The sequence below is a fragment of the Apostichopus japonicus genome, chromosome 20 (assembly GCF_037975245.1).
Source record: "Apostichopus japonicus isolate 1M-3 chromosome 20, ASM3797524v1, whole genome shotgun sequence".
NCBI lineage: Eukaryota > Metazoa > Echinodermata > Holothuroidea > Aspidochirotida > Stichopodidae > Apostichopus > Apostichopus japonicus.
The window spans coordinates 30942471-30968644 of record NC_092580.1 but is presented as its reverse complement, the minus strand read 5'-3'; the positions used below and the strand labels follow the sequence as shown (position 1 = coordinate 30968644).

The 26174-nt window shown below is 36.4% G+C and overlaps 1 protein-coding gene across 1 annotated transcript in view; it reads right to left on the bottom strand.

The window, feature by feature from the left end:
* LOC139962245 (protein phosphatase 1H-like) overlaps nucleotides 1-24445 on the bottom strand; it is a 77447-nt gene extending 53002 nt beyond the window's left edge. Inside the window, exons 1-3 of the mRNA XM_071962294.1 lie at nucleotides 23265-24445; nucleotides 22054-22192; nucleotides 20046-20324 (exon numbers count right to left, since the gene is read on the bottom strand). Coding sequence (XP_071818395.1) covers nucleotides 20046-20324; nucleotides 22054-22192; nucleotides 23265-23587 — 741 coding nt within the window. The 5' untranslated portion in view covers nucleotides 23588-24445. The remainder of the gene's footprint in view (nucleotides 1-20045; nucleotides 20325-22053; nucleotides 22193-23264) is intronic.
* Nucleotides 24446-26174: the final 1729 nt, after the last annotated feature.

Genomic DNA, 26174 nt, shown 5'->3' with positions numbered 1-26174 from the left:
GACGTCGCCGGGACCGTTAGGGGTACTCTCTCTTTCTCTTTCTCTTTCTCTCTCTCCTCTCTCTCTCCTTCGGCCCTCTCCTGGCCACTCTCCTCCACCTCTCTCTCTACCTCACCCTCTTCCTCTCTCTCTCCCGTCCCTCCTATATCCTCTGCCCCGATGTCGTTCGGGATCAAGTCTAGCTTGCCCTGCAGCTTGGTTCGCAGACTCTTGAGCCACTGATCAATCTCCTGCCACTGGGTCGGCGAGAATTTTATACAGACCAGGCAGGGGTCCCGTCTGGTGCAGGATCTGCACTTGGGGCATAGGTCGTGCTCGTCCCAGGCTCTGCCTGGCCGAAACATCGAGCAGCTGACACACTTCAGCTGGTTACGAGACATGCTGTAAACTCTTGAGTCAAGGAGGTATAATTCTTAGAGCTTAAAAATGAAAGCCAATGAAGCTAACAAGAGAACGGGAGATAATCTGGGGGAGGAACATGCTAACAGAGAATAGGTGGAACGTAGCGTAACCTAGCAACGGTAAATACAAACGCTACGAAGTGGCCTAACAACAATCAATACAAGCTGAAAAGAACGTGAGAGAGCAATATATATAGAAGAGGAAAATAATAACGAGTAAACATGCTATGAACATGAAAATACACGAAAAACAACATGCTACGAACATGGAAAAACATGAAAACAACACGCCTATAGCGTGGGGGAGGAAAATGGCGGGAACCTAAGCAGTTCGCGGAACTGCTACCCCCGCACAAAAAACGCCCGAAGGCGGAAACGCACTGAGAAAACAGTCCCCAAAACCCTCCCTTTCAACAAAAAGGATACTTATCGGTCTGGAAAAGACTGCAAAACTCCACAGAATCCGAATGAAAGGAAATTCCAACGATCGTATAAAGAAATCCAAGACAAAATTCAAGGGAAACTTCCACAAGAATTTTTGCGTGTAGACACTTTAATGGTAGAATGAAAAAGGAGGAGTGACCGGGGGGGGCCCGGTCATAGAGGGCGCACAGTGTTATTATTTTACCAAGACTTTATAGGCACAGTAGAATGAAGTGCTAAGGTTGTGAGGAGACAGGTAAGCGAGGAGCGAAGTAAATGTGGTGTTTTCTTCCTATGTGGTAGATTCGGAAGGAGGTGTAAGTGGGCGGTGCCCGGGGAGCGAGGGCGCAGTGCTAAAACGTTTCCAGTGTGTAGTTAGGTAGATGGGAAAGTGCAGATGTAGAGTGGGAGACAGGTAAGAGAGGAGCAAAGTCAATATTACTGACACAATTATATAATAAAACATTAAGGCATTGTGTCAAAAGGAAAAGCTGAAACAGCTGCAAATACCTGCAGAGCTTAATTGGAAGAATCAATACCCAACATCAGGTCTTACCTCTGGAAGACCTGCAGTGTCTATAGTGTGAAACTGCATCAGTGCGAAAGATTGTCCTAGATGCAAAACTGGCTGCAGCCCCCTCAGCTGCAGCCCCCTCAGCCCCTCCTGTTTACATGGTAACTAATGTAAAAACATCTCTTTTGTGTTCACCCTGCTCATTAAACTGTCTGTATTCTGTGTGTGTATCTGTCCCTTCTGTTACTGTAACTTGCCATTCAGCCTCTGAAGAAGATCCTGCTAGGATCGAAACCTCAGGCCCTCTTACTTTTACACGTAAAAAACATCAAATCAAATGTGCAACATTGCCTACAAGATACTAAGCTACTGTGAACGATTTTATACAATAATCTAGCTAATTATGTTACTTAACCTGGGGGATTGGAATAATACACAATAATGAAGTCTCCATACGGTATATAATCTTCCACACTATAGTCACCTCAAAACTTACGTCACCGCAAAATGAAAGCAAACGGATTCGAGAGGATGAAAATTCACACAACGAAACAGGTGCAGGTGCTTCAGAATGGTAAAGAGGGTGTAAGCAGTAACACAGAAGTGGTTCAATGGGTACAGTAGATTAGGGAGGGGGGGGGGTGGGATTAATGAAGATGGTTTCTATTAGCCTTTAGAACTGGAAATGAACTTTTTAAATATATTATCACTTTCTGTGACATTTCAAATGATTTAACATTCTCGCTATCTGCTAAGAGCGACTTTTTCTATATAAGTGCATGCATCCACAAGACAAACGTCATTTCATACATATTAAGGGTATATTATAAATTAATAAATTAATCACATGTACATGATATTTGCACTGTTCTTGCTATCCATGATGTATCAGAGATATAGCTCCAAGCAGAATAATTGAGTAAATTTAATTAGTTAACATTGATTTGAAATCACTTTACAATACCCTGAAAGTTTGTTTGCCCACAGTAATTTACAGCAACTGAACGAAACATGATATATGCACCAATCAAATGCTACATTTGATGCAGATGTGTTTATAGCAGACAGTACAAGAATGTTACTAGTCTGCAGGCTAGGGTAGATTTCAGGGTGTGTGTATGGGAGACAGGTATGTATGAGGGAAGAATGACATAAATCTGTTAATCACCTATCTTTGTATTAAAATGTAGCAGTAACACATTTATGCACAAACCAGCATTGCGGTACAGTGTATGTCTAAGATATCTAATTGTTACTAACATGCCATTAAAACGATACTGAAACTATGCTAACTTGCTAAGTCTATGTGTGCAAAGACAAATAAATAAATGTTCTGGTTTGAATTTTCAGGAGAACCATCCTCACCTGTCTTCAATCAACTAAAGCATTTTCCCATCTACCTATAAATCTTGATGAAAAAACACAAAAGCAGCAATTGTAATTATTAATCAAACTGTATTTTTCCAAAAATTAAAAAAAAATCTTTTGTGATCTAAAATAGACAGGTTAGTGATGATCACTACCAAAGTGAAAAAAACTAAGAAGGTTCAATTTCATATCCATCTTTATGGGGCACTTTATGAGTTTACCTACTAGAACAGTAACTTATGCATGAACAAATTATCAAATAAATTAACTCGCATGATTTATGTTCCCTTTACTGGATTCAGTTTGTAAATATATTCTTAAACAAGATCATTGTTGGATGGATGGATATCATAAATAAGATTTATCAAACCTCAGATAAGAATCAAAAGTATAGCAAACATTCATAAATATATTAAAGGCCCTGTTACTTCTATTATAAACCTTCAAGTATACAGACAATCAAGAGAGGATGACTGAATAAAAAATAAAATTATTTAAAAAAAATCAAGCCACCCAAAATATCAATATTTTAATAATACTCTTCTCGAAGAATGTAGTTTTAAGGTCAGCAATGTAAAGTGACAACTTCACGTGGGTTAATAAAAATCAAAAGGAAAAAAAATTTGACATTTGACTGGCAAACATCTTGGATTGATGACAACGTGTGAGTAATATGCCAATAGTGGAAAGTCATGCTGACTCAAACACAGCCTCTGACTGTATTTAAGAAATCTGCAAACAGCTTGTTCCCTGAAGGCACAGCTTATATACAGACTCCATCCATAGATATCGCTACAGTAGTCAAAACTTAAAAAATGCTCTAAAATGGATAGCTTCTCATAAATTCCTTCCTGGTAGTGGTATAGCGGACAATAGTTGAACTTTGATGATGTAGTGACGTCTAAGTAGCAGCGACTAAGCTTGTTATGAGCTCTAGCTGTACCTTAGTGGGGCTAATTCATGACCAACTAGGGTTGTTAATCCATGAGGAGTCCATTAGAGGGAAAGGGAGGGGGGGGGGGGAGAAAAGGGGATACAAAATAAGTCCACTGTTTCCCATCTGTATTAAGCAGTCTTTCAATATTTGTAAAATAAAAGTCAAATAGGATGAAAATTTATTTATCCAGACTGCCAACCAATGTGAAGTTCTATTAATGATCCACCAATAAAAATGCTGCTATGGTTAAATTCTCACCTCATTGTTGTTACTGCAGGCAATCCCGGACTTCGCTTGTAAATTATCAAGGCACATGCTAGCAAAGGCACGATAAATGTACATATCTTCTGGTGTAAGTATATACTGTATGCTTCTGAGGAAAATCTGGTCATAACCAGTCTTGTCCAATTAGGAAGGATACACAGTAGTGTCTGCATCACGAATGGTATTTTGAGGTATAAATTATGCAATTGTAAGTCTTTTATCTTTACACAATACTGAGACAATAAGGTTTAGAGTATATGACCTGATGTATGAATCATGCATGGCATATAATTTGGCTTTTATATTGCATATTGTAGTTTGCTCCAGATGTCACACTAGACTAATCATTCCTGAGGCTACTTTTTTCTGGAACTTTATGCTAAATTTATGAGAATACAAGGCTTCCTTAGAATCCTTACTTTTATTGGTCTAGTACTAAACACAGATAATATATTATGTCATGATATTAACATAATGACCACATAACACATATATATCATAACATGTCAACACAACATAAAATGACTTAAATGTTGCTATAGAATCACATCAATAAAGTACACATGTATGTGTTCATACTCTCATCTACTGTATGTATATATGTACACAGGCCATACATATGCATGCACTGAACAGTAGCAGTTATTATTTGAGATAACCGGTGCCTTTCAATCATAACGTCCCCTGTTCCAGTCACTCCCAGATTAATGTATGTCGTCCAGTTACAAAGTTGTTGACAATTAACAATTCATAATCATGGACGTTAAATATGAATGTAAGAGACTGACTTCGGTCAGCTTGCGGCTTTGATAAGCCAATGAGGCTTCTTCGCCAGTTCCTGCTTGCACGAGGATCTAATATACATACATACATATTATGTAAACTTATCAATGTCTTTTAGTACTGACTACGTTCAGCATACATACATAAAAAACACATACACCCACAAGTGCAAACATACATACTGTACACGCATACTGTACATACACACATAAATGAATACACATGTTATATGCATACATACTGTTTAATTTCATCCGAAGAGGAAGACTATGTGAAGCATAGTTTCAATTATTCAAAAGGAGAAAGTCAACTTTGTACTGAATGCAATTGCATAATGTATGGTAGCATATAAATAGCATAAGAAAGTCTTTCAAGTTGTGTAATACCATATGAAGTGTAATCACGCGTAGTCATTGTTATTCTTTCATAAGTCTTGCATGAACATGCAATATCAAGAGGTGTCAATGGAATAACAAGGAACTAATTAGCTATTGGTCTTGTTTGAGTATCGCTTTAATAATGAACACAATATTAGCTCTATATATTCTCAATATTGGGAAGTGAAAATTGGTTCAGTGAGTAGCTGATATGTACACAGATATCTATGCAAGGCCAATCATGGAAACAAAGGCTCCACACAAAATGAGCTCACTTAAAGGGTGTGAAGACTTGCGCACAAACAAACGTCTCATGCTGGTAATCTGACCTAGTTTCAAATGAGGTGTAACAGAAGTGTTAGACACCACCATCGATCCCAGAAAATACACACACAGCTTGCTACCATCGGTAATTAGACACTAGTGGACAGTCAATACATACAGCTACGGTCAATACCCACAGCACAGTGTAGATAGCAGCGTTGGACATCTTAGGTCTAAATGAAAGATAACAAGGTATCATGTTTCATTACTGTCTGCATTTTGTAGCGACAAGAACAAAACTTCACTTGCAACTTGCAAGCAACGGAACGTCTCAACTTTTTCAGAGCGCTGCACGTGGTTTGGGGCAAGTCTTCAATGCCTTTAATACCAGGTTAAAGATAATTCCTTGATTAAGTCCAAAGAATCCTAATTGCTCTTGATTAATCAGAAGGAACAGCAAAGGCTAAACTTGAAATATATAATTATAATACAGTTTGCGCACATTGGTCCATTTGTTCTTGATTCCTTAAGTTTAGCATGTCTGCCATTTCGGTAGTACTATTAATAAATTAACAAGAGACAAGAAAAAAACTTTGCGAAACCATGGAAACCAAACATAGGTTAAAAAGTGCAAGCAACCATTACATCTAATTACACATCCCATAATATTTGTTATAGTTTCCTAAGGATTTTAATCTTAATATAATTCACGAATCCTTCTGACGTGTTTATTATTTTCTTTTTTCGTCAAAAGCAGTACAATCAATAAATCCCACCACAAAGTAATATGATCTGTTCATTGGCAGAATTTCTCCTAAAAAATGTTCTTTTTTCCCCTAATTGACAGGTAATTCCTAATATGACCTTTAAGAGCTGTTAATTTCCTCACATGTGTATGGACTCTTAATAATTTCCACTGAGAATAGATCATGCTCTTCAGATATAAGGATATGGGTACTGATGCACAGATTTATTTTTTGCATTCAGAAAGGAATAAACAATCTAAGATTAGGCAAAAAGGAAACGAAAGCTAATTCTAGGCACGAACTTCACATTCTTAATTCATGCGCAGCAGTGATTATTTAAAGACCACAATTATCAAACAGCTGTTTCTTTTCTTGTAACAAAACTAACGTTTGCTGATAAATGGGGGAAAATTCAGGATTGATGTTGTAAAATTTCCTTCCAATTCCTTTAGTTAATTTACAAAGGGACAAAACTCTTTGTACATTTTGGTGCTTTTAAGCTACTGACCAACAATTGCAAAATAGTAGTGCATTAATCACTTTCGGTTGATTTGGCTCTGACAATTAAATTTTAAACTCATCGCGTCTTGCCCGGGTGTTATTGCTCGACTTTTAAATCAACTTTATGGATGAATTTAAAGTAGAGGGATCGACTCAAGCACTTTCTTGTTCCCCTAACTTTCCCTTTCAAAATATGGAGGCTCTTTTCAAGTTGACACAAAGAGGAATCTAATCATTTCTCTTACAATGTCGATCAATTTACAAATAGGTTAACTCCCGCATTTCGTTTGCGGTGACCTACATACCGTAGCTAGGGTGTTAAGAACAAGAAAGTAATTTTCTGCATTACAGTGACGTTCGTGGGTGTAATATTAATTTCTCGACAATTCTAAGATCATGAGCGGGCATAACATATGTCAGAAAAACAGAAACGGCGGGTAATGAAATGTATGCAAGATACAGAACGCTAGATAAATGTATCGGCAAGGAAAAAACGATAGCTTCGATTTTGTGAGCGTGGAATGCTTTGGTATTTATAACCAGTATCATTATACACAAGCATAAAATCTTTTGGTTACGCTGTACTGTTTTCCGTGGATCTCAAACTGCAAAGTCACAATATCAGTTGATAGTTTCAAGGCAAAATACTACGGTACCTGTACACCAAAATTTAAGTTAAACAACTATAACTATGTGCATTACATAATATACGATACTATCGTACCTCATTTAAAAAAGTAAAATGCAATATAATCAATATCATAAACACATTTAAACATGTGAACAATTAATCCTGATCTAACTGATTCAGCTCTGACAATTTAACACATTTAATAAACTCTTTAACTCAATTGAACTCTGACAAGTTAACTCATTTCTTCTTGCTAATTTTTTTTAATCAACGTTAACGAATCCACTTAATTGATTTCTATTCAATAAGGAAATGTGACGATGTGTAGGACTTCCATGGAGAAGCAATGCAAAACTTCCTCATATGATAACTAAGCCTTCCTAGCTTTTAGAAGTCTGTCATTAAACACGAATAATGCTCAATATGTGTGTAAGTTAAATAATATACTCAGTTGGGAGAGCAATGTACAGTTAAGTAAAACAACTATACCTGATGTGCATTAAATAATACACGATACTATTGTACCTTGTAAGCAATTAATCACAGTTCATTGATTCAGCTCTGACAATTTAACTCATTTAATTAACTCTTTAACTCAATTTAACTCTGACAAGTTAACTCATTCCTTCTTGCCAATTTTGTTTAATCAACGTTAACGAATCCACTTAATTGATTTCTATTCAATAAGGAAATGTAACGATGTGTAGGACTTCCATGGAGAAGCAATGCAAACCTACATCATATGATAAGCCTTCCTACGTACAGTAGCTTTTAGAAGTCTGTCATTAAACATGAATAATACTCAATACATGTGTTTGTTAATTAATATACTATTTCAGTTGGGAGAGCAATGTACATAGTATTAAAAGCATTAATTGTACTCAATTCAATATCATCCATGTAAATTCATTGTATTAAACATAGAAAGTTATAGCATTATGTGATACCTGTATTCCCCATGTTCTTTTTTAAGAAGAACATGCAGTATTGCTTTAAGAATTTACATCCTCAACTGGAAGTAAAGATAACCACTTGCAAAAACAACAAAATAACAAGCCCCTTCGGTTTTTTTCTTATGTGTATTTTTCTTCTTTCTTAGTATTACTTCCCTCTAATTCACTGCTGTTCATATTATTTTTGTAATATTTTGTGTAACTTGTACTGTTTAATGTTGTAAGAGAAACAAATAAACCACACGAAATAAACAAAACAAAACCGCAGATTGGAAACACCTTAACCCTCCCTTCCTTTTCACTTCCTGAATTTCATATTAAAACTGCAGTATTCTTATTGCTTAAAAGCAATGTAGGAAGATAAATGTACTTTGGTTTTATAATGGAATTCTACTTAAAGTAGTATTCAGGCTTTTACCCTTGGTCTTTTTCTCTCTCAGACCTTTCACTCCTTGGCCTCCACTGCTAATTCTCTCTCTATTTTATTTGCTTCGTAGTAAAAATTTTGCTTCCGTTTATCTTTCATCCTCTGACTTATTTCTCTTTTTCTCACTGGCCCCCATTACCAGATTCCACTGCCTCCCTTCCAGATCTTGCTGTCACCTTCTATACAGTAAGCACTGTGTCAAAACATTAAAGTAGAATGCTGATGGGATGTAGGGGGAGGAGGGGGAGGGGCTGGAGAATCCTGCAGTCCGACTGAATAGGACACATACTGTAATCTTTTGTGTTAATACAGCTGTTTCACACAAAAGGCACTGCTATGGTCTACATACTAGATATTAAATCTCTACTGTTCTGATATTGAATGTGTAAAAGTAAGTTGGCCTGACGTTACGATCCTAGCAGGGTCTTCTTCAAAGGCTAAATGACAAGTAACAGTAACAGAAGGGACAAAAACACGCACAGAATACAGACAGGTTAATGAGCATGATGAACACATTCTCCTACACAGGCTCTCTAGTGGACAAGCAGTTTGCTAACAGTTTTAATTTATTTTGTTCTGATATTGACTCAGTCTTGCTGCAGGGGAACTTGCAGCTTCTCCTTTTATCATAGTACTTTAATTACTAGCTCATGTCTCTACTTATGTTTTATAAGCTTTCCCCGTTTCCCAGTTTCTCCCGTTCTACTTGTCTTAATGAAAAATGTTTTGTTTCCTCTGTTTTTGTTTCACTCTGCCTATAAGAGATGAACTGTTCCGTCTGTCTACTCTAAAGTTGTTTTTCTTTTCTCTGTTTGTGCTTCACTCTGACTCAGCAATCTTTACATATATAGTCATCTACACATGCGTACTACATTTAATAGATATGTTTTTTTTTTGGCAAATTTTAGTAAATTTTTACTACCTCTTCATCGTAACTAAATTCCAGTTGCTTGGGGGAAAAAAAAATCAAAAATCGGCAGCTGATTCCATAGAACTCTGGCTTTGAGGTATCAAGGGTATAGACTGTACATGAATGTTATCCCAGTGCACAGTTGAATGCCAAAACAGAAAGACTGTTCAAGTCATACTCATGCACGCACAAAACTAAAAATAGCCTACAGTAACTAAATAAACAGCTTGAAACATGCATGAATCGATCCTCTGTGACTGGTTTCAAGATCCACATTGATCCTTGAATTACACTACCAGCAATAACGATCTGAATTATACTCAAATGTTTCAGGATGGTGCCAGGATGTCTTCCATGTTTTTTTTTTTACAAATTGTCTGGATTCATACAAATAGGTAAAGATACAGTTGAACCAACACTATATCATTCCGTGAACCATGTATACACACCCTGAAGATATCTCTGTTTGAGAGAGAACTGCAACGTTAGACGAAACAAAAAAAGGGAATTCCCTGAAGGCATGCAATATTAGAATTAATCGTAAGACAGGGCTCTGAGACTTAATATAGGCATTCTCCTCTCGATGGACAAAAAGCTATGTTGTTGGATTTAGAAAAATATCCTTTTGCTAAATTATACTATGCTTCTGTTAAGCTTCAAATCAGGGTAGAAATATGAGATTAAATCTTAGGGGGGAAAATCCCACAGATATTTGAAATAAAAATGACCTTTATAAGTATTAAGTACCCTATTTTAACACAAAATTCAATCAGATATATTCTATTCTTAATTTTCAGTCAAACTTTGGTTCAAATCCAAATTTGGGGTTTCTTTGAACCAACACAAAAATGAGAAATTTGCCTTAAATTTTGAACATGATATATATATATATAAACAATCATATTGGTAATAAACATGCTGATGTTTCACAATTTATAATCACAGGATGGCAACACTAAACCCAACCATCCGTTTGGGATCACTTCATATCATCAGATCATATCACATATTAGATCTTCCCTCACACATACACATACGTTTGTATTACGTTCAGACCGAGGACCCCATTGTATTTTCCATTGTTCAAATCCACGTACCCTGACCTTAACAATACCCCATACAATAGAATTCTTCCGAGGATGTGGTGATTCTTTAGAAATCACAACCGAGGACCTGGAATTCTTTTGTTCAAGTCCTCGGTCAGAATACAAAACAAACGCACAAACACGCACACACACGGCTGAAGACTTGATCAAGTCTAAATCATCGAGCCAGATGTGCATCATTTGTGATATTTAAAAACTCATCTCTGTTATGGAAAATAAAAGTAATAAATAAGGATTGCAATGACTCTGAAATGCAGCATAAACAGCTACAAGTGGCTACTGTATACAAAATTTAGACTTACTCAAGTCTTATGTGTTAAGGATCACCAGTATGACATACATATTTTACTTTAATAGCTGTTTTGGGGAACTTTTCTTATAACAACTGCTGAAAGTGAAAGTGTCTCTATCATAAAGACATATGATGGAATGGATCATATGCTAATGCTATAAGCATGCAGTATAATTTTTTTAAGAGACTATATTTGACCAAAACTTTCATAATTAATATGTTGTCAACTATGCTAGAATACTGAGTTGACTTTATATGGTTAGTTTCTATTACTCATTTTAATCAGTAATCACAAGTTCTGTTTAATCTAACTAATAAAGTTTACTCTTTGTTTTCAGGTTTTACTTCACAAGTAGTTTCAATTACCAATATGATTACATGTCAATTTGGGAAAGCCAATTTGAGTTCCGAATTATTAATCATTTTATGTATCTTTTAATTAATTACTAAATTACTTATAAATTAGGCCAGCATTTTTATTGGTCATAAAGTCTACTGTTACGGTTCAAAGTCCTCTTTATCGATGTTGCTATTGATGGAAAGATTCCTTTCCTTTCCCTTCGATCACATATTTTCAACAACAAAAAATCTCACATCTTTTATATTTTGTTTTATCAAAGGAAGCTACTTTTGAGTGACAATATTTATACTTCGTAATGACTTCCATGCAATCATCACCATTTCATCCACATTAAAAAGCATATTTATAAAATATAAAAAAAAGACTCTCTCTTCAGCAGTCTCTGCCAATTTTGATAAGATAGTTATAAACTTTGTCAAACATAGATAATACTTTTGAATATTCATGACTTAGGTACATTTATGTAGACCTATTGATAGGCCTGCAAGTGAGCATCTGAATTTCAGTGAATGAAAGAGAAGGGAAATTCAAAAGCTAAAAGGGAGAAAAACTTCCAAACAATTTTGACTTCACTATTTGAAAAGAGATTTGACTATAAATCACACTGATTTTAATACCTGCATAGTTTCTGAGGCTTAAATATCAAACAATATTTTTTTTTTTTTAAAAAACCCAAAATGCTGCATTATGCTTTAATATGACATTAAATAATACCAAAGAGCAGTAGGATGGATATACCTTTGTGCCAATATGTCTTCAGCGGATCAAGTGATGAAACATACTAATAACATTTCAATGTAACACTACAGTAGCACAGGAGCTTAAAATGCATTGTACAATATCGAAGCCACAGAGTAACAGAAGGTTGATATTTTGTCATTAACATATACAGTATGTATTCTGTGGACAAAAATATGTCATCAGAATAAAGTAAATATATTATTTGTGTATATTACTGCTCCATATTCAAATTGACAATGTTTTTCTGAGAATATTTACAAGCTATAAACAAGATAATGAAATGGCTGTAACCTAATATTGAATAAATTTAAGACCAAACATATACCACCCTGCATGTGTTATATACATGAATACTAATATGGTATATTCTTTGTACACATATCTGCATGTAGCATGCTTACATCCTATCGAAACAACTTAAATCATGCCTTTTTTTCTCTTTTTTATTCTACTGTGCATTTAAATTTATAATGGCAGTTTGCCAAGCTTCTAGTTTTTATGACGACGATGATGTCAATACGCTGGCTGTGAAAAGTCAGCACGAGATGAAAATTTGAAGAAGAAAAAGCACTTTACAAAAGAAGAGCATCCACACGTAAACGCCGTTTCTCGTCTTGAGTTATGCCGCCAGCTGTGAGCTAAGAGATAACTAAATGATCAGACTTAGTCAGTATAAATTACTGACTGTTGGAAAACTGGCTGTGTATCTTTTAAATGCAATATGCTGGACTTTGTACATTGCAAGACCAAGTTTGCAAATAATAATAGTATTATTAATTTTACACCCAGACCATTATTTCCTTGTTTTTCCCACCTTATTCAATTATTACTGTATTTTGGGACAGCACTGCATATGCTATTACAGATGGTACAATTCTCTGAATGAAGTTATATACAGACCAAATTAACCTCTAGCTGATCTGGATTCCAAATTAGCAAATTATACAAAATGTTTCAATGGACTCAACCAGGAACACATCCTGATTTTGACCAATAATTTGAATTTTTGGTCCAATTTTCTCAATATTTGAAGAGTAATTAAACATATCTTTTTTTTTGGGTAAATTAAGACATTTAACCATGTGCAGTGACAATAACTCTCCAAAATACATCATTTGGAATAGAAGTTAAGAAGCTATGTTAAGACTATTATTATGACAGGATCATACATTTACTAATAAATCTAGTCCAATTTAACCTTGAAGGTGTTACTAAACAGCTCTAGTAAACCGAAAATCTAAATGGTTGAGAATTTCTATGAACAATATTTATCCGGCTTCACCCAAAACATGCATACATGTAGCCTTAGCCATTCCGAGGAACATAATCCTGCGCCCCAATTGACCCGGGCTGCATGTATGGTTCACAACCCACTTTCTCTTTGTCCACAGTATAGTATATACTGGCCGCTCTTAGAAAATGATAGCATGGTTTTCGTGACTTGTGAGGACACAAAAGTCTAGTTTTGGAAATGAGAGAGACTCAGAAAATTACTCAAATTACTAATAGAGGAATGAATCAAATTCCTCTTTTGGAAAGCCACACTTTGAGAGTTTAATTTCAAAAGTTTTCAGTTTTCAGGCAGAAGTTAAAGCATGCATATATATTAAAAACTAGTTTGCCATACTCATGGTTCTTGAACTTTGACCTCTGCTGACCTTTAATGTCATAAGGATCTTATACTCATTGTTGCATGGTATAATGTCAGATACCACATCTTGCAACATTCTCTTTTCTGAGATGTCACACTGTTTTGAGGTATTAGACCTCAAGTGACCTTTGACCTGGGCACCAAACATTGTATACTTTTTGAACCATGAGAGCAATCTACCATGCAGACAGTTTGTGCCACAAACTATGATTTATGGATCTTGGGTGTCGAGATACAACCGTTTTATGATTTTTACATTTGACCTCTAATGACCTTAAATGATCCTTTGACTCCCAAAAAAGCTAAGGCTGTTGCGACCCACTTTTAGGCATTGCGGTTATGTAATATAGTCCATCTACAGTAGTACTATCAAGTTACGCTCAGGGAGACTCTGTACAGTGAATTAAGTGTACTGATGTATAGTACATAATGTAATATAGTGTAAAGCTGTTAATACTGTAAAGTTGTGGAGCAATGGGAGTTCTGTGTGCACTCTGTGTGGACTTGTGGTATTTTAAGTCCCCTTGGAATTATATAGGGATTATCTCTCCTGGGATTAAGTAAACCAGTTGTAATTGTTGGCAGATTATGGCTTTTGGGGCTGCTCCTGTGGATTGGCATGTGGTATTAGGCTTATCCTGGGATTGTGATGTAACACATGTGATATTTTCTAGGGATACTCATGTGATCACATTCATCTCTGTAAAGAAGTACAATTGTTTAGGGATGGTAGGAATGTACTGTATTTGTGTATTATGTCTTAAGCTAAGTTGTAAGGTAAAGTTCATCATTTGTGTACATGTGGTATTTCCACGTATTGTTAAGGGGTTTATATAAAGTGCATTACCTGGTAGGGACAGGTCAGTCTACTCTGGTTGCTGTTGGAAGAAACATTCTTGATGGTAGGCTTCAGGGCTGCTTAGCCTCAAGGTGTACAACACATCCAATACAACACACTCAACCTTACTATAACAAGTTTTCTTTTCAAGATATCTGTGTTAAAAAATACAATCACCTCTCTGGATTTATCTTGTGTTCATCTTCATTATCTGGCCAATTACAATACTACATCTTAGGCCAAGAACCCTGAATCGACTGGCCGGCGCTACTCACAGAGGAAAGTGTTACAACGTACAAGTAATATAGTACATTACAGCAATGGATAACACTGTCTACTCTGGTACAGTACACAATTAATGAGGGAAGGCCTTGCATAACATTCTAAGTATTGCAAAGGTTATTCAGTCTTGGATACCTACTGTATGCATGGCCACCTAACTGCTTTATTGCTTTAAATATAGAGTCACATTCTTAGTTTCAACTTATAATATTTCTACAATCCACATGCATTCTACCATAAGTAACAAGATATTTTTCAAACTTGTTGCAATGCTATTATACACATACTGTATAATTAGACCTCGAATCTTCTCAATTAACATCGATGAGAAACGCCAGAGCAATTAAATGAAGCCGATCGTATATATTTATATATACATATTCTACCAGCAATTTGGATTAGGTAGATTTCATTAGCCAGATTATAGCCACAAGGCCTATCGTAGAGCTGCGTCTCACTGGGTATTAACCGTTCAATGTAAACAATATTGGAAATAACGTTTACAGAGAGAAATTAGCTTCTAAGAGATTTTCAAAATCTCACAGCATTAAACTAAATAGTACATATTTGATAAAGAGTATGGGAGATGTAACAATCATGAACAAATTCATAGGGAGAAGAATCAAGGAGTCGAGAATCCCAAGAGAACTTAGCTAAAATACAGAAAAAATTATCAATTTTCGCAAGCAGCTACTTATCAAGTTCCCAACTATATTCTCTCTATAAGAAGCATATTCACTCATAGATATAAGAAGCATTTAGCATATTCTCTTTATAAAGAAGTACAAGCATATTCTCTCTATAAAAGTATATACTCTATATGAGAAGAAGAAGCATATTCTCTCTATATGGCTTGTATATTCTTTCTATATAAGAAGCATTATAAGCATATTCTCTCAATTAAGAAGCATATTATAAGTTCTAATCATGATCATATTCTCTCTATAAGAAGCATACATAGAAGCATATTCTCTTCATATATAAAGAATAAGCATATTCTCCATTTAAGGCTTGCATATTTTCTCTATATAAGAAGCATATTCTGTCTAAAAGAAGCATATAGATACAAGAAGCATACTGTAAGAATATTATTTGTATAGGAAGCATATTCTCTCTATATACTGTAAGAAGCATTTAGCATATATTCTCTAGATAAGAAGCATATTCTCTCTATATAAGAAGCATAAGCATGTATTCTCTAGATAAAAAGGATATTATCTCTATATAAGCATACTGTATATCTCTCTATAATGCTTGCATATTCTCTCTATTAAGACTCAATATCACAATTTGGACTAAGAAGTTCCTAATTTTGATACAATGTAAATCAGACTGCATATTGTGAGAGTCATACAACCCTTGATGTAAGAACAATTACATAGGTGCAGTAGATTTGTGCTTAATTTCACATGGGTGTGTCATGTGTGCTGTAAGCTAACTGTACGCTAGCTGTAAGGACAGACAATAAAGTAAAGCAAGGATAGGTTTATGCTTTGCCTATAACAGAAAGTATACTTTGAAGAACAGTTTTGGATTCAGTTTGTAAAAGTTTTGAATAAAAATCGATAAAATGCTGATAATGGAATTAATGTAATTTACTGATTAATCAGTTTCTGGTGGGCTTTAATTAAAATTGGACTACTACTGTAACTCACAGTTTTCAACTACAATCTGCAACAAACCAAACACAGGGAATGCCTAGATGTCATTGTTTGTTTACTATTAAAGCTGGTACAGGTGTATAGTTAAACTGTTTTCAAACCTTATCCTTGATCATATAGAAAGGGTACATTGAAATATCAATTTTAGTTGATGAAATCATTGAAATAACACAAAAGCATACATGTAGCAAAAGAACTGGTAAAGTTTCATCTGTTTCGTTTCAAGTTTTGTCAATGTTTTGAAATCAAAGGTGTTTGAAATCAACCATTTTGTACCAAGTGTCCATCCTTCTATCCCATCTTTAAATAAATATATACAGTACCTTATATAATAAAATCATAAAATGGTCCCTCTACAAACTCTTGGGCCCTTTACCTCACAGATTACCAAGGTAACAAAAGATAATCGACCCTGAAACCTACCCCCAGAGTACATCTGACAACAACTAAAACATGACCATGCAAATTCAAAAGGCAAACTGTTTTAGGTAAAAGAGGAGGAGGAGGAGGAGGAGGAGGAGGAGGAGGAGGAGGAGGAGGAGGAGGAGGAGGAGGAGGAGGAGGAGGAGGAGGAGGAGGAGGAGAAGGTAATCAAGATAAATTTCTAATCCCTTGCATCTTAAACCTTAGCAGTTTGACTGTGAACATATTCATTCAAATCCAATGATATAAGACTCTTAATACTGTTTACCACTTCAGTTTACTTTGGCACTTGACATAGAAGGTTCTTAACGTTCAAGTATTAAAATGACGAAACTCTCATAACTTTAACAGCTCTCAAAGCTGCATTTTGTATGGAATTTGTTGCAAGATGGTTGTACTAATTTAGAGATACTTCACTGTTAACGTAACAGATAAGGGTACATAAAATAATGTTTAATTCGTCTACATTCCACCATGAGTGATGGAATGTAAGCATAAACTTTGAAAAAAAAAACATGATATTAAAATGAGTAAATTTGCAAAACATTAAACATGGCTTAACTGTTTCTGTAAAAACCTCTCCAATCAGAGGACAAATGACACACAGATTTCTGAATTTGATATATGGATTTTCCAAATATGTATGTATATTATATAGCCTAGCCAGAGTCACATGTTTTCCTTTTATACAAGCAATGGATATAGCTAAGCACTGTATTCATTTTCTGTCTGACAATGCCAAACTTGTCCCAGTCTTTGGTGAATGGCAATATTTTTCTGGCTCATGTTTCCGATATTTATCTCTTTTCATTTTCCTGAAACATCACCTTCCGTCATGTTAGTTATAAACCAGTTATCAATTGAAAGTAATTAATCATACAACTTTACTCCTTGTTTGTTATTACAGATCGTTTTGAACTTTACATATTAGCTCTCGAAAAGTCATCTTCCAGAAAACAGAATATGAACATGAAAACTGAGTGAATATATAGTAAATTGGAACACTGTTTGAACTAGATTATGTACTGTAATGAGTCAGGGGCATTGGTGAGAGTCATGGTGTCAACCTTTGACTACATGGACTACATAAGGAAATAATGAAATATTGCATGCTGTTATTAAGAAAATACCTTAGTACTGTAATGTAATATCATTACTAATATTGTGGAGTATCAACATGAATATGGTCTCCTTTTCATCAAACTTTAGTAATCTGAATGCAAATATTTAACAGAGTCAAATCGTTCGAGACGGTATAAATCTCTGTTCACACGACCGGAAGACGATAGATTTGTTTTGAAAGTTTGCACTAAGAGAAGTTTGTTAAAGAAACTCAATAATTGTTAGTGTGTAAAGCTACAAGTCATCCTCTTTTGACTAACATTTTAGCATCCCTACAATAATAACCTTAATGAGAGTAAAAGATATGCAATGAGAGTTTTATGCAGTTGCTTCCAGCACATATTACTGCACATTGCTCAAACCATCCCACATGCCTGCTGCATTTCCTATCTAGCATACACATGTCTCTGTGATAGTGTGTTTATGTACATGGAGTTTTGGCTATTTGAAACTTTCAAAATTTTACATGCAACTTTAGGACATTCACTTCGTAAGCTGGGTACTTCAAGACCAACACAACATGATCGGCTTTCATTTACCTCTGATGAAAATGTTGAAGATTGACAAATTCAGGGGCCTTGGAAACCCAGGAAACTCCTTTAAACTCTACCGACACTTGATACATGCAAGTCAATTGAATTTCACTCTAGTAGGTCACATTGACAAAGAGCAATTAAACCAAGAGGTCATTCAAAACAAGAGGATAATTGCATTCAACAAAACCTTCCACTTAAAGAGCACTTCCTCTTTCAGTAGCATTAAAGGCTTAACACTGGGTGAGTTCATGCAAGTGGCTCTTTCGATGCAGCGATTCTGAGCTTGTTCATCAATTCTATCAAACTTACTTAATTATTGCATAAAACAAGACTTCAAATTGTGATCACAGTATCACAACACCTTCCCGGTTTTCTCTCCTAGTAAAGGTTAATCAGTAAAACAGCTAAAGGTCAAATGGTTAATCAGCAGACCTGGACAAATCGTCACCATGACGCATGTTCATGCTAGTGTTTAATCATGTTGCAAATTGCAAGTGGGGAATATGTTAAAAAAAATTCAGAACAATGACAACTGGCAACTGGCAAGACCATGTTTACTTTACCCCACCGCCCTCCCCCCTCCACCATCCCCAGAAAAAAATCTGGGAACTCATATTCCATACCCCTGGCAGACAACATATTACCAAACATCCTAGTGTTACAGTTCAGAAATATATGGCATGTACATATAGGGTTGTAACCTAGTCAAAAAATTCTTCAATTGTTCAACATTGTTTCAAAGGTTGCAAACTATAGCACCGTTTTACATCCAAATCACCCTTGAAGTGTGACATTCTATTTCACACCCCACCCCTGGATGACAATAACATCTTTGTTCCCTTCCCCCAAGACAAAAGAGATGTCTGCACCCCTGAATTTTCAATGTGAGCATTCTTCTAAAGCTTATAAGGTTTATATCTATGGCTAGCCACAATTCTTACGACAATGCAGAACCTCCCCCCAAGGCCTTTAAATGGCTTCAACCAGCATGGCATTAGTCAGAATAACCAGTGGAATTGTTAACATGCTCCATAATAGATCTGCCAGATGACAGATTGAATCTAGGAGTGGGGTGGGGGTGGGGGAAGGAGCACACACTTTGAGTGGCAGTGGGATGTGTACCCAGATGGGATGCTTCAACATATGAAAGGGCACTTCTCACAGGATTTGGGGATTGGGGAGGGCAGATATCCCTTACACTCCTCAACCAATCAAAGATCCAAGTCAACCATTCTGTCTATTACTTCATGCAAATTTTCAGAGACAAAACTAAAGTGACTCTCCAAAAGGAACTGTGTAAGACATTTTCTCACACAGTACAATGTGGGGGGGGGAAGTAGGGGAGACAGAATGGGGTATACCAATTGGTTATCTCATAAACAACAGTGAAGGATATGTGTAGTGCTTACTACATGCTATCAAGAAATACTGGCACACATGTGGTAAATTCTCATCGACATGCTATTCAACTGGACAAATTTGTGCAAGATGGAATAAAAACAAGGAGGAGGTATATCTCAGCGACAAACTCACCATATCCAAGAAGGCCTTCTCCAAAGCACCAATGACCATGGACTCGACAGACATGTCCTTGACTGCGAAGGGCCACTTGGCAGGCCTACTGTCGTTGCTCTTGGTGAACTGCCGTTGTTCGATGGTACTGTTGACCAGGAAGTGCTGTATGGAGAGTAGCTTCTCAAGTATGATGTGATGCAAGGTGTGCGATGCCATAACCGCGGTTCCAAATCCGGCATGGCCATCAAATAATCCAAAATAGGTTAAATTAATGTCCTCTTGTAATTCTTCAACTTCCTGTAACATATAAAATGAAAGATGCAGTTCCTATATCACTCTGTATAAAAAAATATATATATAAAAAAAAAATTAAGAAATATATATATACTTTTGCAAAAGTTGGTCAACTTGTATAGAAAATATGAAGGAAAATGTTGTAATTCATTACGCTGGTTTTTGGATTACGCCAAGTCTTGTGCAGACATACTTGTAAAATTAAAATTGAGGACGGGATCTACTTGAGAACCTCCTTTGATTACATTACAGTTTATACATTTACCAGTAATTTATTGAGGGCAATATCTCTCCACTCAGCAGGAAGAGAAGGGAACAAATCGACTGAAGTGACATGTAATGGCATTGACAATAAAGATCCCACAAGGTTTCGAACACTATGTTGACGAATCCAAGTGACATTGAGAGAACTGGCTTTTTCTTACTACGGTACCTACTTAGTCTCCATTTGCATAACTGGCAGGGATAAGGGTGGAAGGGAAGGGCCTGTATCAAGATCTCTGGGTAGCTCCCCCCTTCCACCCCTCCCCCTTTACCCTACTCATGTCCCACTAGCTCCTTCCTTTTAACCTTTCCAAAGGAGACAAGCCTTGTGGGTCTCTAATGCCACCCTCCCCCTCTGGCATTTTCTTATCACCTACTTAGTCTCAGTTGGTATAACTGGCAGAGATAAGGGTGGAAGGGAGGGGCCTGTCTCATGATCTGTGGGTATCTCCCACCCCAAGCACCTACCCACGTCCCATTAGCTCCTGCATTTTGACTTAAGTACCAAAGGGGACAAAATATTGAGAGGCAGAGACAAATCTTGAGAGAGATGAAAAACCTCATAGGATCACCACTGAAAATGAATTCCTCAGATGAAAATAATAATTCCAGAGGTACATACATACATATAAATGCAAGCTAAAAATGATCTATACAGAGGAAGAGGGGAGGAGGGGGTGGGGGAAAGGTAAAACATGGGGCTAGGAGGAGGATGAGCTGAGAGTAGGATGCATTCTAGATTTACAGCCCAAAGATTTGACTTTTTCTATTCTCTCTACTTCCCCTCATATCAACATCGCTACATAGAAAACTTGTTTACACCACTGGCATTGCCTCACTACCCGGTGTAGCAATGAAAGACTTCTGTCTCTTTAAAGCAGTGAGTATATAAAGTACTAGAGTTGCATAAATCTAATAGCGTAGTGTAAGTAATATATTCAATGCTATATTGTCTGCTGGAAACTTTTCCATTCAAAATATCAAACAGTAATATATATCTTAAATCTTGGGCAACAGTTTTAATCTACATATAAATTGAATATAACAATTGTCCAAACTTATTTCCTTTATCAAAGAATGGAATATTCCATTCTGTTTGAAAGTTGAACTGATTCAAATACAATAAAGGAAATCACTACTTCCTTTTTTGTGAACTGCCACTATTGAACACACCAATCAGGGTGTGATTCAGACCTGAAATTAGGCAGATTCTGGAATAGTCAAAAACTCTCTTGCACTTAAATGTATTCACAGGGTACTGTAAACTTCCTGTTTTTATGAAGTTTTGGTGATATTGTCGTAGATACAGTATGCATTCAGACTGCACACAGGAACCAGAGCTTAAAACTGTTAGGGACTCCAACAAGTTTGCCATTATAGCCCTCACCTCTGACACCCCCCCCCCCCCTCCACCCACACCCTTCAAATAGACACAAGTACTACACAGCAACAGGAAGTGGATCCTCACTTTGGTTTGTGCTATGGGTGCAGGTCCATTGTCTGGACTCTGTGTTTCAGTGACTGGTTCCTGAGGTGGACATTTTATGGAGTAATGCCCCGCTGCTGCTTGATCCTCATTTTGTTTGCTCTTCCCAGCATTGACAACCCTGTAAATAAAAACAATAACAACAACAAAAATAATAATAATACAGCAGTATTTCTCTGGTAATGGTTACATGAGATGAGGTTGTAAATTTAAGTCTCAGAGGATAAAAAAGATGAATATGCTCAAAAGCATGTATCCATTTCGACTTTGCAAAGCAAATGACCAACTTTTATCTAAAAATAGTTAACTTTATCTCTATTTCCCTAGTGCTCACTCCCTATCTCTGCACTCCCCCCCCCCTCCTCCTCCCCTTTCATTCCACAAACTGTCCCCAATATCTCAACCAACAGAACTGAACGTTTCAACTGCAAAACTTAGCACGGCTAGAATATTATTATATATAGTGGAAGATGTCAATAATAAACTTAAGGACATTGTGGAGTGTGGAGATGTTTCAAACATGATGATGACACAATAATTTATACCTCTTAAAGACATTCTTCTTCTGAGGAACATAACTTAACATTAAGGAGCCTCATAATTTCATGGGACAACCAGATAGTTCACAGAATGCTTTCAAGATGCTCATGTGACAACCACTACAGCACTTTAATTTAATACTCATTGGAGACTGACGGTATATAATTGGTAATGTTTGGTGATAAAAAGAGTAAGACAATGATAAACGACAGTAACCAGTTTTCTGATTTGGTACGTGGCAATAGTTTTATCCTTCCACTTTGTTATTTCAACAAATATGTTGTAAAATTTCACCAAAACTGTAATCTATAAAGTATAATTCATACATGAAGTGTTATACAGCGAGTAAAATTCTTTTAACGCTATATGATAGCTTTAAAAGTAAAGAAAATGATGATTGACAACTTGAGTAAATCAATTTAAAAAAAAATTGGTAAATATCAACTTGCGTCAATAGTTATTGTTAGTACCATAGTCATTCTGGTGTTAAGCTAGGCTATGGAGATTAAAAATCATGATAAAACAAAGGTCCAACTTTACAAACTTACAATCCAACACAGCACCTATGGCATATATGTATCAAAACAGCAATACATGCGCAATGCAAATTCTGAGTGTTAACTTACATATTTACCCATAGTATATATACTTACTCAGCATATCCTGTATACCAAGGTAGATTACTCAAATCTCTTGGAACTAAGATTGGTCTGACAACAATATCTGTGGCAATTCCAACTTCTTCCTCCGAGAGATGTAAGAATACCGGCCTGCAGTAAGGGTGTCGTAATTTCTTCCCTGCTGTCTCATTCTCATCAACGCCCCCCACTGCTTTGCCCCCCGAAGGGAACTGTGCATTTGTCTGAGCAGTGATGACATTGTTAACAACTTGGCGAAAGCGATTGATCATTTTGGAAAACGAAAAGGTACAAAAACCATTGTATAAAAAGACTCGAGGGTAATCAAATGAGTTCATCAATCTCAAGAAAGTTGACTTTTCACCTTGGATACTACCTCTGTATTATCTCCATTTTGGGAATAAGCCAGTACACAAAACTTAGATGCTTGTGACACTAATTTATCAGTCTGATCGAAACTTGCAACACGAGGTGTGCTTTTCTCTGCAATATGATACAGAAACCGTCCTTAACTGCTTGAAGTTGAATGGATCTCCCTATGTGCAATCTGCACAATGATGAAAACAAATAATTTTCTAATACGGCAGTTCCTTAATAGGCAAGTGTTATGTTCATTTCTTTACTATAATTAATTCAATAGAATTAACTGTAACTTAGGCTTGGTACAGAATATACTCATGGGCCTAGGTCCTAACGGTTTGGCACAAACGGCTGTTGCTCCTTTCTTATTCCGATGATAAACAAATTCTGTAAGATTTATCACATCCTATAACGCCTGCCACTTAAATATATCCATACCAACGGTTTACTTGAATCTCCAAGCCGCCGCTTAAAATGGAACAGCTACCACGTTCTGTAATACTGCTTATCTCTGCAGAGATTTCAACTGATTTGGGCGAAGTTCACACCTTGTTGCACGATGTCGTAAGGTTGTAACTTGCACGGTCGATAGAATAGTTCCACACCACTCAAACTGTATATAATCCGGGGGATGCTGTGCTATCGTGTCAGCAGTGACCAAAATTCACTTTTATATCTGAAAATTTCTTTCTGTTTGAGAATGTAACTCAAATGGAATTTGAGTACAATTTTCTTACAGAGTCGCTACTTCTTGTACAGTAACTGTAAACTGACAGTAGCCATTCATCCTATATGGCCTATAGGCTTTGAGAATAATAACGTCTGACATCAGTTCGACGTTGTATACATGCATGTACTTTTGGGTTACTCACTCACCCACGGCTATTCATCATCAACAAACTGACTCTCGCAGTCCATTTGTTGTTAAAGGCGCCAGTCGTAGGGAATTTCCCCTGTCGTGACCATGACAACGTACGTGAACGCACGTTCACCGTTATATTATACAGGATCGCCTTTAAAATATTCTTTTATTACATTTTTTACATTTAAATAATGAAGACGAAAATCCAAGATCACCGAAATCGTCTCCATGGAAAAGAAGCCTAGAAAGCTATTGTGTTTATTTTCTTGACATATTATAATAGTAACTTGGTAGGTATGTATAGGAATAAAAATACTATATAAATACTATAAAAATACTGTATGAATATTTATTATAATAATATAATATTCTGAGCTAAACGTTCTGTGCAAAATAAAACGAAGTACAATTTAACAAATCCTGCAATGGAACCAACTTAAAATACTAATCATTAAAAGTAAATTTATATACAGAGCTGTTCTTTTTTTTAAATCCAATTCAGAAAATTAAAACCTTTGTATAATATTTCTACTCTTTCAACCTTTGTTTATTCGATGTTTTTTCATTCTTGTTTCTGTTAGTAACTACGACCCCACATTCTAAAGTATTCGTTCTATTATTTATATTTCCTCTTTCATTTTTACTGCTACATATACTTCCTATTTAAAAAATTGTTTGATTTTATACTGGAATAAAGTGAAACTGAAACTTTACATGCACAGAAATGGTAGAACCTGCACTAGCCTACTTATTTCCGACCGCGGACAACCTTAACAATATATCATCTAATTGATCATCAAGCGAAACAAAACTTATAGTTTGCAAATGATTTGATCAAGTTTGGATCACCATTTAGGTCTGAAAGTGCTTCAGATTTTATCATAAGATTCCGGAGGACAATCGCAATCACTGTCATCGGAAGATGGCTACAGTGCATGTAAAATATATTCAGAATGGAAGCTGTTCTCCTGACGTATACATCTTGTGTTTTGACCAGACGCGGCGGAACGGTAAAATTATTGTGGGGGTGGGGGGGCTAATGTGTCGAGATTATCTAAGCGGAGCGCCACCATCGGTTGGCGGGGAGCGTACAAGAAAATTTTGGGTTTTTAATACCCCCAGATTACCTGAAACCGCACTTCCCGAGTGTTTTATGGCTGAAATGAGGCAAGTCATTGGCCTAAGACGAAGTTGTGCTGTGCTTACCGGTACTCACACGCACTGCTTCCACTTTTCACGGGGCGTGAAGACGCAGTTGGGGTGACAATGTGGTCTATAGCCAGGGGACGGGCCGAGGGTCCCCCAGCATTTACTAAAATTATTACACCTATATAGTATGCGTGTGCATTGGACAGATCAACAAGTATGTATTGAAAAATGGGCAGACGCACGTTTCGGAGGCCTTGGTGAAAAGTGGGGGGCTTATCATGCATTTGCTCCTCAACTTTTTCATGGGGGGGGGGCTGAGCCCCCCAGCCCCCCAACGTTATGAAGAAATTTAGGGGCAAAATATATTTTGGGGTAGGGTGTTGAAAACCTTTCAAAGTGTCCACATACTAACGGCCATTTGTAACAAAATGACACAACATAATATGAACAACATCATCTCATAAAACAACTTTGGATTCTTAAATGGATTTATAATGAGTGCGGGGAAAATCCTTGCAGTGACATTGATCCAAAAGGTAGCCCGCCCTCTTCAT